At 42.1% G+C, this 14,981-nt stretch overlaps 1 protein-coding gene across 2 annotated transcripts; it reads right to left on the reverse strand.

Moving 5' to 3' along the window:
* Nucleotides 1-1,807: 1,807 nt before the first annotated feature.
* LOC124136317 (apolipoprotein L4-like) lies at nucleotides 1,808-14,434 on the reverse strand. Of its 2 annotated transcripts, none has more exons than XM_046502208.2 (6): nucleotides 14,110-14,434; nucleotides 8,356-9,139; nucleotides 7,438-7,455; nucleotides 5,390-5,587; nucleotides 4,918-4,965; nucleotides 1,808-3,506 (listed from the first exon to the last, which is right to left on the reverse strand). In XM_046502208.2, exons 2-6 carry the CDS (start codon nucleotides 9,137-9,139, stop codon nucleotides 3,307-3,309), a joined length of 1,248 nt encoding a protein of 415 aa, XP_046358164.2. In that variant the 5' UTR covers nucleotides 14,110-14,434; the 3' UTR covers nucleotides 1,808-3,306. The 2 variants fall into 2 exon arrangements, with proteins under 2 accessions (XP_046358164.2, XP_046358165.2); XM_046502209.2 differs by lacking the exon at nucleotides 14,110-14,434 and adding an exon at nucleotides 12,553-12,634.
* Nucleotides 14,435-14,981: the final 547 nt, after the last annotated feature.

Genomic DNA, 14,981 nt, shown 5'->3' on the forward strand with positions numbered 1-14,981 from the left:
CTTTGTAGTATTGTCAGGTCATATCTTGTACGTCACAATGAACGCAATGTCGTCACAATTGTGACGTGCAGTGTAGAACGAATCTTTGCAAGGCTTGCTCAGTTTTCTTTAGGGGTGCCCACCTCGAACTATCATTAGTAGTTGCCGTGGTGCCAGTACCTGTCAAAAGTTCGTGTGAAGTATTACGGTGTTTGTAGTTTAACGCCGAACGCAGCAATATTCCAGCTATATGATGGCGGTCTGTAAATAATCGAGTCTGGACCAGACAATCCAGTGATTGACATCATGACATCCACGCATTTGGGATCGATGACATACATCAACCAAGTCAGCGAGTCTGACCACCCGATCCCGTGGCGTTAATCGCCTCTTACGGCAAGCATAGTCGCCTTTTACGGCATGTATGGGTTGCTGAAGACCTATTCTACCCCGGAGCTTCACGGGTAAACAAAACTGTTGTCGGTGATCCCGTAAATTCTGATCGACAACCCACTCGAAACACTGGATTCAACCCATGCCGCTTCACTCGATATATTTTCCTAACACCAAAGAATTCGCGTTTTATTTAATCATGGCAGAATGGAGATAAACATACTGTGTTTCCGATGTAGAGATTTCCGTTCCAAATTCAATGTAGCGCGGTTGAATCTACAGGTAACCTTGCTCTACATTGAAAACACAATATCTCCTAAATGACGGCGATTGTAGACGTTTGCTGCTATGGTGATACCCACTAGCAGGGTGCTGGCAACCAAGGAATTGTAATCTGGCAGTCGAACACACGAGCATACGATTCTCACTGGTATATTGGGCGCAACTATGCACAGCACAATGCGGCTCCTTACACGGCTGGGCTTCCATAGTCGAATCTCCCGGAAGCTTCTTCTGCACCAAATCAGAATTAATCGTTCGACAAACAGTTTTCGTGGCCTTCAGTGCAGATTGAATCTTCTGGCTGCCACCTGTGATTGGATGACTTTGTGTAAGTTGTTTTAAATGTACATCCATCCAGTAACTAAAGCTGACCATGTTTTCTTGATTTGGTGGTGTCTTTCTTAACACGATCCCTTGTGCTGAATGTGACCACATATTTTCAAGCAAGTGGCATTTGGTGCGGAACTGGGGGTGGTGTGTTTAGCTTCCTGTTCTAGGAAAAGGAACTGGCTAAGATAGTCATTTTTTGTTGTTGTTGCGTTCATTGCTAATGTAACGCAAGACTGTGCACACATGTACATGGAATAGCTCTTGAATGCATGCTATTTTTATATAACATAATGTTACTACAAAAGACTATAGGAAAACAGTTGGTTGTGTGTGTTTTGTTTGTTTGTTTGTTGTTTAACGCCAGCTATATATGACGGCGGCTTCTAAATTATCGAATCTGGACCAGACAATCCAGTGATTGACATCATGAACATCGATCCACGCAATTGGGATATGATGGCATGTATCAACCAAGTCACCGAGCCTGACCACCCGATCCAGTTCGTCGCCTCTTACGACAAGCAGAGTCGCTTTTTACAGCAAGCGTGGGTTGCTGAAGACCTATTCTACCCCGGATCTTCACGGATAGGTTGTGTGTTATCTCAAGTTTTAGGACACTTACTTCCGAAATGGCAGCTTTTGTTTTCTGTTTCATGTTTGGTGGATAGTGAGGAAAGTATTGCAAATCTCCTTTGTTAAGGGACCAAAGGTGGCCCAGTGGTCCATGACGCCAGAACTATTGCTGTGCAGCTTCACAACACGCCTGTGCACACGTCTGTGTTTAGGTAGAAGATGCCGTGTATAATATAGTGAAGCACAATACTGATGATTCTCAGGCACTTTATTTCAACTTGTCCCTGTTACACCCTTCCCTCCCTCAACCACAGAAACCTTCACCCATTTACAGTTGGATGGTCGGTTTGTTGTTTAACGCCGCACTCAGCAATATTCCAGCTATATGGCGGTGGTCTGTAAATAATCGAGTCTGGACCAGACAATCTAGTGGTTGACATCATGAGCATCGATCCACGCAATTGGGATATGATGGCATGCATCAACCAAGTCAGAGAGCCTGACCACCAGATCCCGTTCGTCGCCTCTTACGACAAGCATAGTCGCCTTTTACGGCTAGCATGGGTTGCTGAAGACCTATTCTACCCGGATCTTCAAGGGTCACAGAATGAACAGATAAGACATTAACGCGACAGCAACTTATTGAACTGTGCATTTATGTAACATTTTATATCAAATCAATATTAAATGAAGTTGCACATGCTTCATTTCCATGGCAATATCGAAAACTATTTTACGGCAACATATCCGATCAATCAGTCACAATAAGACCCCACCTGGGATCCCAGTCCCTATCAAAAGTGGAGTGGTATATACCTTAAGCATTAATATTACACTACATAGTCACTTAACACGATTACTAGTAAACAAATACCTGACTCAAAGCAAGCACATATTCTGCAACCAGCGTGCAGACTGGAGCGTTTACAATAATATCATCATGTTTTACAGTTGTATGAAAGAGCATGTTATAATATAATGATCTTCCAAGAGCAATTATACCTGCACTATATGTAATACTGTCCAAGCGTCACGATTATTGTCTTGTAGTTGATCTTAACAGAAACTCCACCGACTTTATCATGATGCAGAAAATGAGAAAACTTTCAGACTCAAAGATAGGAACCATAACAACACTTAACTATTTGCTGACAAACAGTCAATTTGTATGTACATTCTGCAGTTGTTTAATTTGTCAGCTACCATCATTGGAGACTCAGTGCGAACTGTTTGTATTGAAACGTGAGAAATCAAAATATTGAAAATAATCAAAAGGCGCCAATTCAGGTGATGATAATGCATACACATAAATTATAGCCAGGAAAGATTATGGCTTCACACAGAAATATTTATAAGCTTTTGAGTTTTGGCAGGAAACAAATGCTGCATGTTGCAGACTCAGTCGAAATTGTTTCCATGGAAACACAAGATATTAAAAAAATAATTGAAAAATATGAAAAGACAATAGTTGTACATATGGTCATTGCATATGTGTATGTGTTTCATGCCAAAATATTCATCAGTGTGAACGATTTTAAAGTTATGGGATAGAATAGGATTCCAAAGCCAAAAACAATAGGTCTCTCCTCCCTTTGGGGGGCAAAAAAGTAGTCCCCCAAGTATCGGCACATATACAACTTGGTTTCTAAAGTGGTACATCATAGTAGTCTTCTGTCTCTGAATACAACTGCGAAATGTCTAAAAGCACAGCCAAATTCCAGTTGTGGTAACTGTTCATCTCTCAGCCATTTAACAGGCATATATCCTTTCCTTGTCGTTGACAGGTGTGTCGCACACCCGGCAGCATGTCAACGTGTCGGAGCAGTCGCTGCAGGCCATGATGTGGTTGCAGGGCAGGAAGAGGACGTTGCTCTCTCTCAAGTGACACACCATGCACCGACGCTGAAGCTTCAACTTGCGATTCATCTGGACCAGCTGCTCCTTGGTGTCTGTTGACCGAATGAAGGAATGAGTGAGTTTGGCTTAACGCCGCTTTGAACAGTATTTCAGTGATATTAGTTTGATGGGGAAGGAAAAGGCGAAGTGACGCCACAGCACATGTATGGTGCTGACAAACCTAGAAAGATCATCTGACATTCGTCCCACGATGTTTCCTCGCATAAGGGAGGTAACTCTGCACAGCGCCTTAGACTAACTTAGACCAACTGTGTAAACGCTGCTGAGCATGATGTTGATACATACTGGTACACACGTGACCTGCGTTGTAACCCCATAAGTATGAATGATTGGCAGGTAGGTTTTAAGGATTGATGGGCGTGCCATACATGCATCGCCCTGTTGATATCTTTAATGTTATTTGACTGAATGGATGCAGCTACGTCGTATTCAAGCAAGTAAGCAGTGACAGAAGCACTCGTTTAACGTCAATCCGCAACTACAAATTACTCGAGCTTAAACAACGATAATCCTATTGATGTTCCGTCCAGTAATATAGTAGCATGTTGATTGTAAATGCTGTAAAAATGTAAAGAGACAGTGAATGTTTATATCCAAAGTCAAGTGAAAGCATACCTTTAAATCGACGTATTTGTCGAATTATATTACATCTCTTGCCACATGTTATCATCCTCGTCACACAGGGCTTTGTTCAAGGTAGACTTAAATAGACCCTTGGGGAAAATAGCCGGTCATATTAATCTTTCGAAACTCTCTACTTATAAGACGTCCCGGATGCCGTGTAAGACCATGTAGCAGACTCACTGTGTGGTTGGTTATCAAGTGATAAAATAAGTCGGGTTTGAGGCAGCTTTGAACTGTGTTTCCGTTATATCACGGCAAGTCTGTCTAGTATGTGAGGAAAGCTCTGAATGACTTAGATCATCTACCTTGACAACTTTGGATAAACACAAAGATAACAATTAAATCGGGGCGAATCTGCGACTCGAACCACCCAATCGCGGACCCTGGTTCGCCCTAGGACACAACTCTGCACTGCAATTTGTGCGTACTTAATCCACTAGACTACGTATGTCCCGAACTCTCAAAGACATAACCTTGCATGAACAGCTCCATAGTGACCTTTTGAGTGAATATGTGAAACTCGATGGAACGTTTTGTCGTGGATTTCACAGACTACCAGCTTCAAATGCTTACAAACGCTTGCTGACAAATACGAAGGCTACTCTCCATTGGTAAACCATTGAAATGTCATATTGAATCTTTTAACTGGTAGAACAATCACTTTGGATATTACCAATATGATTCGTTTTGGATCGTCAGATCTTGTAGCGCCCCCGATAGGAACGTTACCATGACATTTGTGTCGGCATCATAAAGGCAACTATGCTGAATGAAGTCCTGGATTTCAAGGATACACGGTTTCCTAGTCTTCGTACTTACCAGCATCATCAACCTCCTTCAAATAAGTTGATATGTCCGAGTCATGATCTGTTGAGAAATGAGACCAAAAGAGTATCAATGTGACTTTGTAGCTACTGTTAACGACTTGGACAATCAACAAGGCAAGGCACGGAAGCATACGAGATGCTCTGATAAATGTCCCTGATCTTGTAACTGTAACCCACGGGGACCAAGAGGTGAGTGGAGTTGGTGATGAGTATTATATACATCATGTATAAGATAAAACATATTCATGAGAAGTCGCATGACTTCAAGGTAACGTGAGTATTGCTGATACTGTACACGTTACACAGCAGTACAAACTAACAGTTTTAGTCCACTGGTCCTTCTAATAACGTAGCAAAACCATCAAAAATGGCAAGTTTCTACTATGACCTTAAGTATTTGGCAGTTTGGCAAGGACTACACGAGTACTGCCTATTTCTAGCGCTGACTTCACATTCACACTTACCCTTTTTCGAAATAATGTCTCTTTCAATGACTGTATTACACACTGGACATTTTAAAAAGCCTCCCACGTTGTAACACACTTGGCAGCTGACCACGTGGCCACAAGGCAGGAATACCACGTCCCGCTCGTCCTGGAAACACACCACACACACAAACTGGGCCGTCAGGTCTCTGTTCTCCTTCATCAGTGTGATGAGATCTGGAAGGACAATACACCACTTAACCAGGAACCTAGCTCTGTCGACATCTCTCCAACAGTAGATGTCATCAATCCCCAATACTGGAAGCTGGGTTTCTATGGCACTCTTTTTCATCTATCATTGGGGGGGGGGGGTTAACTATGAATTAGAACTTCAATATGAGTAAAAGTTCACTACACATAAGATAAATATTCTCAGTCATTAATCAACTTTCACAACACAAATTATTGATGTTTACTTTCTTAATGGACCCGTCATGATCCGGGGTAGAAGTGGTCTTCAGCAACCCATGCTTGTCTTAAGTGGCGACTGTGCTTGTCGTAATAGACGACTAACGGAATCAGGTGGTCAGGCTCGCTGACTTGGTTGATGCATGTCATCATATCCCAATTGCGTAGATCGATGCTCGGGATGCCAATCACTGGTTTGTTTGGACCAGACTCGATTATTTACAGATCGCCGTCATTTAGCTGAAATATTGCTGAGTGCGGCGTTAAAAAGACAAACAAACAAAGAACAATGATCAACCGAGCTCTGTCATGGAGTACGTCCGTCACATGTGGCGTGTTATACGAGGTAATCTGCGGGTGCCCCCGTCACTAAATGTACGTACGTATGTTTGAGCCACTGTTGTTAAAGCTAGAGCACTCGGAGTCCTTTTCAGTGCTATCGCGAGGCCTCTATCTATCTTAGAGCACAGCCAAATACTCGAGGCACATGAAAAGAACATACATGTAAATAGTCATAAGTTTGAGCAACCGGCGCCCTGAAAGCCGAAACTCCAAGGGACATTCACCACTGGACCAGAGCCATTTAGTTCATTTCAACATCATTTTACCTTTAACGTCTGACAACAATACGTTCCTTAACTGTATTAATGAATAAAAACCAGAGAGTTTCAAACAGTGAACTATGAAAAGGCAGTGTGACAACCTTAAAGCAAGTGAGTGAGTGAGTATGGTTTTACGCCGCTTTTAGGAATATTCCAGCAATATCACGGCGGGGGACACCAGAAATGGGCTTCACACATTGTACCCATGTCTGGAGTCGAACCCGAGTCTTCGTCGTGACGAGCGAACGCTTTAACCCGACCGCCCCCTTAAAGCAAGTACCCAGGGCAGCATTTCGTCATTCGTTTGGGTATTAATACAATTTACAAGTGAGCGAGTGAGTGCGTATAGTTTTATGCCACTTTTAACAATATTCCAGCAATATAACGGCGGGGGGACACCAGAAAAATGAGCTTCACACATTGTAACCTATGTGGGGTATCGAACCGGGGCCGTTAGCGTGACGAGCGAACGCTTTAACTACTAGGCTACCCTGCCGCCCTGCATTTGCAACAATCATTGGTTGTGTGTTTCTTTACGGCCGCACTATTCCAAGCAATATCCCAGATACATGACGGACTGTAAATAATCGAGCCAGGAGCAGACAAACCAGTGCTTAATATTATGAGCAGCGTTCCATGCCGTCGGGGTACAATGACAAAGGGATCTGGCCATCGGAACTAAGCCATTTATAACCTAACCCATGAGATATTCATGCGAATTTTACGACGAAAGGGTGAGATCCCCTCAGCCGTTTTAGCAAGCCAAAGTGTTCCAAATTCATGCAATATATAAAAAGAGTGAGTGAGTGAGTATGGTTTTACGCCGCTTTTAGCAATATTCAAGCAATATCGCGGCGGGGGACACCAGATATGGGCTTCACACATTGTACCCATGTCGGGAATCGAACCCGGGTCTTCGGCTTTAACCACAAGACTACCCGACAGCCCCTTACGAAAAGAAAGAGTTACCAAATGCTTGTGCAGAGGAATAAAGTAATATCAATGGTTTAACTGTACCTTTTTCTTGACTCTCATCTGCAACATTAAGCGGACATATATAAAAAACGTGTTTAAGCCGCATTTAGGCCTCAGTTTACTCAAATACATTATATTGACTCCGAAACGATCAGTCTTTGTCTTATACCCTTATGCTTAACGCTAGGCAGGGTAACAAGTACCATCTTTGAGGTCTTTTGGATTGACGTGGCGATGGGATCAAACCACCGACCTTCCTTTCTCCAAGCAGACACTCTATCCACGAGACCACGGAGGCGGTGTACATAATAGAAGATCGGATAAACTGTGTTTTTCACAGAATAAATAGAAATACCTGTGCACTTGTAAGGATGAGAGAATATGCACAATCAATATTAGACAGCCAGATTACGAACATATACACAATCAAAACTAAATATTTTGCGTGTTACTGAGTAAGGGAGTTTGTTACAGCGGTGCTTTGAACAGAATTTATGTTATTTCACGATGTGTCAGAATATAAAAGTGGAAAGCATCGTGTGACGCGGATCCTAGACATATTATTTTTTGGTGAGCAGCAGTATATCAGAAACCAAATATCATGACCAGGGCGACCTTAGGAATCAGGCCGACCCACGATCATCGGATTCTGGCATTGTTAAGGGAAGCAACTCCACACCGTCAACTGGGTCATCCATACTGTTAAAGCACGATGTGTCAACTTAATGTTGGAGGAAAGCCCTTAGTGATGCAGATCCCAGAGGATTGCCTCTTTTGTTTAACAACTGAGTTCGGATATCAAGCTGACAAACCAAGAGTTACAATCAGTATGAATGTGGGACTCGCGCCAACAATCATAAGCGTGTGGCGCGTGTATGGAATGCAACTCGTCCGTGTGGGACATGAGAGTCCCCAGTTACTCTTGAAATGACTATATAGACGGAATGATAATGTCAATACCAATAGTGAGATCTGCTTTCATCAGCTTCTTTACAGCATCCCGAAGCTCACTAGCACCTTCTCCCGGAGTTTTCCTGTGGATATCCATACTGTTAGTGACTATAGTGTAGATATCAAGAGGCAGGGTTAGAGCAGACAAGACAGCGCCCCCTATCTTTGCAGCCAGGAACCCTGTCTTCAAAACACTAGCTACGGTTCTGGTGGTCGCAGAAATGACTCCTCTCGCAGCAATGGCCGAGACAACAGCTGCTAGTCTCATCGCTCCGCCGCCTATTCCAGCCACACCCAACGCCGTCAGTTTGGCGACCTCTGTTGTATTAACACCAGTTTTAAAGTCCATGTTCTTAAGGACTTTCTGCAGCAGCTCCTTGTCATCATTCAAAACTTTAGTTATTTGCAATAGCATGTTGGTTGTCTCTGTGTAATCCTCTCTGGCAGCACTGGCATCCTTGAAAGCGTTACTCTGAATGATTCTACCCACGACGGTGGTGCCCACAGCCCCTACAGCGCTGGTGATCCCCAGCGCCACACCCCCGACAGTTAAACCCAGTGATGCTCCGAAGGTGAACGGTGCCGCAATGAGACCGGCAACTGTGAGACCAGTGGCTACGATCCCAGTTGAAGCAAACGTCAAATTGGCAATTCTGGTGTTGAAGGAATGTTTATCGAGTTCATCAGCCAAGGCGGACAGAGTGCTGATGACACGTTTCTTCTCCTTAGCTTCCTTCTTTATGAGTGAGATCAGTACCTCGGACAAGGCTTCTGCATCACTCGTAGAAGGCATCTGGAATCATACAGATAGTAATTCGTTACAGGATTATATGGTCATTTTTCTATTGGTTTTTGTTTGATAATTAGAGTTTTATATAGCTCTCCTACGGGTGCCAATAGTCCCATCCTTAATTCGTACAGCATCGTTAGCACGTTCATTTACCCGTGGGGATTCAGGGTAAGAATAAACTCCCCAGCAATTTTAGCTGGTCGTAAGAGGCGACTAAACTGATCGGGAGGTCCGGCTCACTGACTTGGTTGATTGCATGTCATCGTATCCCCATTTTGCGGATCGATTATTTACAGACCGTCATGTAGCTTGAATATTCCTGACTACAGCGTTCAACAACCAACAACCAACAACCAAATTATAATTTGACATTGAACAAACCTACTCTTCCAGACGGTGCAACATGTATTTTCATAGCTGCTGTTTTCTGGGTAAAAGCAATGATTAAAGAATGTGGTCAGTTATGAAAATGGTTTCACAGTTGTCATGAAAACAGGTCATTCGAGGTCATAAATCTAAACTGAAGCGGACAGTTTCATAATAACTGGTTATCAGATGTGTTATTATTTTGTACACGCTAATCAGATTATCGATAGTCAACTCCAATGTCAATAAATGTAATATTACGGCAATACAACAGCCGCCTGTAGATGATCGAGTCTGGGCCTGACAATACAGTGACTGATTCCATGAACAACGTTCCACGGGTACGATGGCATACAATCAACCAAGTCACCGACCCTGACCACCCAATCCCCTTTCTGACGATCAGCAAACGTTGTTGGCTGTTTCAACCAGGCATCCACACGGGGGTAGATGTGAGTGAGTAATTATGACTTTACGCAGCTTTTAGCAATATTCCAGCAACATTACGGCGGGGGACACCACAAATGGGCTTCACACATTGTACCCATGCGGGGAATCGAACCCGGGTCTTCGGCAAGACGGGCGAACGCTTTTACCCACCCCTTGCCCCACATGGGGGTAGATATGGTAATTAGTGAGTGGTAAAATAATTATCACTTAATTGAAAGGTGAATTGCAAAATAAATCTACTGAAAACTACAACCCGTCTACATGGAAACAGGTGCTTGTCTGACACGAATAGCGGTTTTACACCCTGGAAATAGAAAACTAAGTTACCTTATATGACAAAATTTATATATCGAGCACTATAAAATGCACACTTCCTTTTCCAAAAATCTTTATCCGCGCTTAAAATGCATCTCCTGTTTCGAAGGAGGCATCCTGTGTTAGATTAAGTCGGTATTAGGCTCATTTAAATTTTGCTTTGCAGTTTGAATGTTCTCTTAAAACACATGGTAAAATATCTTGCTACTGTTGTTCCATTTTTTATTACTATTTGTCATATGGAAGCAGTTATAAAAGGATTAAAAGAGTAGGTCTTTTATTAACTAATATGCAGTGGAGTAGCTAGTTTGAAGACTGATCATCTGGAAAGCCTTACCGTAGTGTATTTATCATTAATCCTTATTAATAATTTCAAGGTATTCATAAAATCATCATTTATGATAATAGTTACGCTTGTCTTTGAGTATAAAACAACTTGGCAAAATTGACATCACACAAGAGTCATAATCATCGGGTGTGTGTCATTTCGTTACCCAAACGAATTCGTACCCCTAGAACTGAGGCATTTCGTACCCACAATCGAAAGAACATCCGATGAAGGTGTCTGAAGTGATGGGGCGATATGTTATTTCAACAAGATTAACATAAGGGTTTTTTTTCAATTGCTTGACCTCACCAATTGAGATAACTATTGACTTCTTCTGTCACGACTGCAGTTTGCCGCCTGCATCGCCAACATCTCCTGCTTCTTCTGATGTCTTCGAACGCTACCTTCACAGTCCAGCATTCGTTTAATGATTCATCATTCAACTTGACTGCTACAAGTTTTCAAGCTGTTACCATTGTCGTAAAACGTCATTGGGTTTATTACCCCAATCATAAATATCTGTAATCGCGCGTGGATGAGGAATAAGAATGTAGCAATTTGTGCGCCTCTGTTACATAATGAACAAATTCCTCTGGTAGCGGGACTGAACCATACACATGTAGTATTTCCCGACATAAACAATCTAGTTCGTAAACACAGCGTCGAGCTGGCACACCAGTTACGGTGTTCAAAATAGGTTTTAGTTATTCGAATACATATGTTGTGGTTAAGTTATCCCCCTAGATGCCACAGGAGCATAATCACTTTGAAGTTGAATACAACGCAAAATACATCACGCACATACACACATACATGTACACTTCATAGTTCTGTGGGAAATTCTTATTTTTCTGATATCACAGGCAGCCATTTTAGGCAAAGCAAATCTACTGAAAACTAAATCTGAAAATTATGCTACTTTTGACCTGACTAGTGAGTGAGTGAGTTGGGTTTAACGCCGCTTTTAACAGTATTCCAGTTGTATCACGGCGTGTCAGCTTAATATGGGAGGAAAGCCCGAAGTAATCAGTTCTCAGACGTTTACCACTTCGGTGAAACCCACGCGCACGGGTATGGTGCTGACAAACCCAGAAACATAATCGGGGCGAACCGGGATTCGAACCCACAATCATAGGTTTCTTTCGTGCCCAAGGGACGCAATTCTGCACAGCGAATAGCGGCGCCTTAGACGACTGGGCCACCCGTGCCCCCTGACATGACTAAATCCCAATATTCACAGCGATGTTTCAAGTACGATTTGAAATCTTAATGTCGGAGATATACTCGGAAAATTCAATGACGAAAACAGCACATAGGTTTATCACGTGTAAGTGTGGTTTATCAAATCACCAAAGATGATTCTGAAACATTGCCGATAACCCTAGAATCGTTTAAAATATTTTAGAAAATAGGCAAACACGAACGCCGAAGCGAACTTTCCGCCATAATGGATAGTGTTTACAAAATCACGTTTCGCGAATGCCGGTTATGAGACGCCTATTACATCACTTATATTTCACACACAGCTGCGATACATACATCCCTGATTTACGCATACCGTTTTAGTATCAACTTACAACTTGTCTTTGTCACGATTATAAATGGTCTGGATGAAAATAAACGCTGATGTCATAGGGGTAAATCGATTTTCTTCATTCATGGCAAGCTATTTTTCCTATCGAATGTAGATCTCTCGATTCTATAACGTTTTGCATGTGCATACAAATCCATTCAATAAAAAAAAAAAATTGTCGTTCAGAAATAAGGCAGCATTTTGTTCGCACGCAGTTTCCGAAAACCTGTTAAATAAAATAAATTCTCGCACAACGTTCACTTTTCAGATATTTAAATAAGAGAATGTGCGTATGAAACATAACTCGGCATCATAACACCCTCGTGTTCCACCAAGCATGAACAGTTAATTGGATCATGTAGATACATTAGGACATAAACCTACTGTGTTTTGAAATTTGATGTAGACATCTAGTCCACTGTAGAGCGTCGAATGAGTGTTTTATTGAAGGTTACATACCAAATACGGTGACAATGCATAAACGCAACATGTATATTACAAAATGTGTACTCATAAATATGTGACGTCAGACGGTGGGTGCACGAGCAATGACGTAATATATTGTGCACCTCGGCATGCAGTTATATACACAGCGGAACAAGCCGATTAAACTGGGAATGTGCTACAAATTGCAGCGCCATCTGGCGTTCTTAGTGTCATATCGTGCACACTGACGTTCTTTATAAGGATGGGACGAGTCCAAAATTACTACCCGGGTACCCGACCCCCATTACCCGACCTTACCCGGGTACCCACTGTAGGTCTCAAGAGTTGGGAACAAAATGTCTGACTGGGAATTGTATTACCGCAGCACTGGCAAAAACTATTTCGATACATATATGTATCAAACAATCAGATCATGGGTACACTAAAGTTGACTGAAGCTTTATCTTTACTGAAACACATACAGTCAAAAGGAATGTGTGCATCGTCAGAAAGAAATGCGACATTAGCTACTTGTAGTGTAACCGGGGTTCGGGTACTGAAGGTACCTGGGTCCTACTCAGGACCCACCCGACCCGAGTACCCGTGTTACCCGTCCCAGCCCTAGTTCTTTAGTACACATTGTTCTTTCTTTTAAAATGACGTCTTTTCGTAACATTTGACTATTTTTGCGTACTTTTGACCTTTATTTCAGCTTGGCATTTTTTTTTTTACCGGCGTCTGTTTGTTTTGTATTTTGACCTTAAATTTATTAGTAACGTTTAACATTTAAGATCTTTATTCTTACCATTTGACTATTATTGCGTGTTTTTGTCCTTTATTTTAACCAGAGACCATATAATATTATATGGTCTCGGTTTTAACTTTGTATATATAATATAACGTACCTTTTATATAATTTTTGTTTGGTTTGGTTTGTTGTTTTACGCCGCACTCACCAATATTCCAGCTATATGACGGCGGTCTGCAAATGATCGAGTCTGGACCAGACAATCCAGTGAATAACATCATGAGCATCGATCCACGCAATTGGGATACAATGACATATGCATCAACCAAGTCAGCGAGCGTCACCAATCGATCCCGTTAGTCGCCTTATATATAAAGGTATTTAGAAATACAAAATAGGGTCACAAGTTTTCGTATTTTTAGGGTTAAGAATTTTCCAGTGGTACAAAAATCATTCCGGTTCTTTCTCCCGGTTCGTTTATATTCAGTGCAATGATTGATCCCCCCGAGACAAAGGGAGGCTACTCCGTACAACCATTCAAACCATAACAAAAACACATTGTGCCCACACATCTCAACAATACTCAGGCAAAGCCTAATAAATACCAGACGACAAGCCCATCCTTCTTCTTTGATGTTAAGAAATAATGTTCGGTATACCTATATTTGCTCCGTGCTGTCAAGTTTGTTTCATAATGAGATCTCACAAAGATGGTCGTAGAGGTAGATTGTAATGATGGACCAAGCAACTAAAATTTAATACTTTACCTCGCTGTGTTTTCCTTGAGTTGCTGCACGGTCGCTTTGACATTCAGCCTTGATCGACACAGGAATTTAACGACCCCATTCAACACAATGTTCAAAGTGGATTGTTGCTGCCTCTCACTACTAACGACACTATTTCCGTATCATGATGTTTTGCAGCCTGTATTGAACTGCAAGTACGATGTCGGTTACCAATCGGCCAACCTCGCCCCTTTCCGTAACTGCAAAGAAGTCATTTTCAGCGGAAATGTCCGATCGTGCTCGGCTTGTTTACGTGTCAGTGCACGTAAATAGTTGTATTATTATCACATGATCATGTGACCGTCACTTATAGTCACGTGGCATGTGTATGCTTCGCAGGTCTGAGAAATGTCCACTGTACGTCAGTTTCTCCGGGATTATTACCTGAAACGACACCTGGCTTAAAAGGCGCCACCGTACATTACAATTATTGTTTTACTATTTTCCAGCAATACAACATGAACATGAGATTAGTTGTGTATGTACATGTGTAGCTATCTTTAAGAAAGGTAATAGAGATAAACATATCTATATATACATCACACGCCATAGTAACTGATTACGTGCGACATTGTGCACGTGTTGAGATTATGGAGACGACACATGCCTCTTTTGAAACAAGTCTTGATTTACTGAGGAGGAAAGCGAGGAATACTTAAAACATATTTATATGTACGAACTTTACAAAACGAAACACAACAATATAGACAACTAGTGTTTGTTTGTTTGTTTTTTAACGCCGCACTCAGCAGTATTCCAGCTATATGAGGGCGGTCTGGACCAGAAAATCCAGTGATTGACATCATGAGCATCGATCCACGCAAACTTGATCACCCGATCCCGTTAGTCGCCTC

Source organism: Haliotis rufescens, unplaced genomic scaffold (genome assembly GCF_023055435.1).
Source record: "Haliotis rufescens isolate VD_foot unplaced genomic scaffold, xgHalRufe1.0.p SCAF_22, whole genome shotgun sequence".
Classification (NCBI taxonomy): domain Eukaryota; kingdom Metazoa; phylum Mollusca; class Gastropoda; order Lepetellida; family Haliotidae; genus Haliotis; species Haliotis rufescens.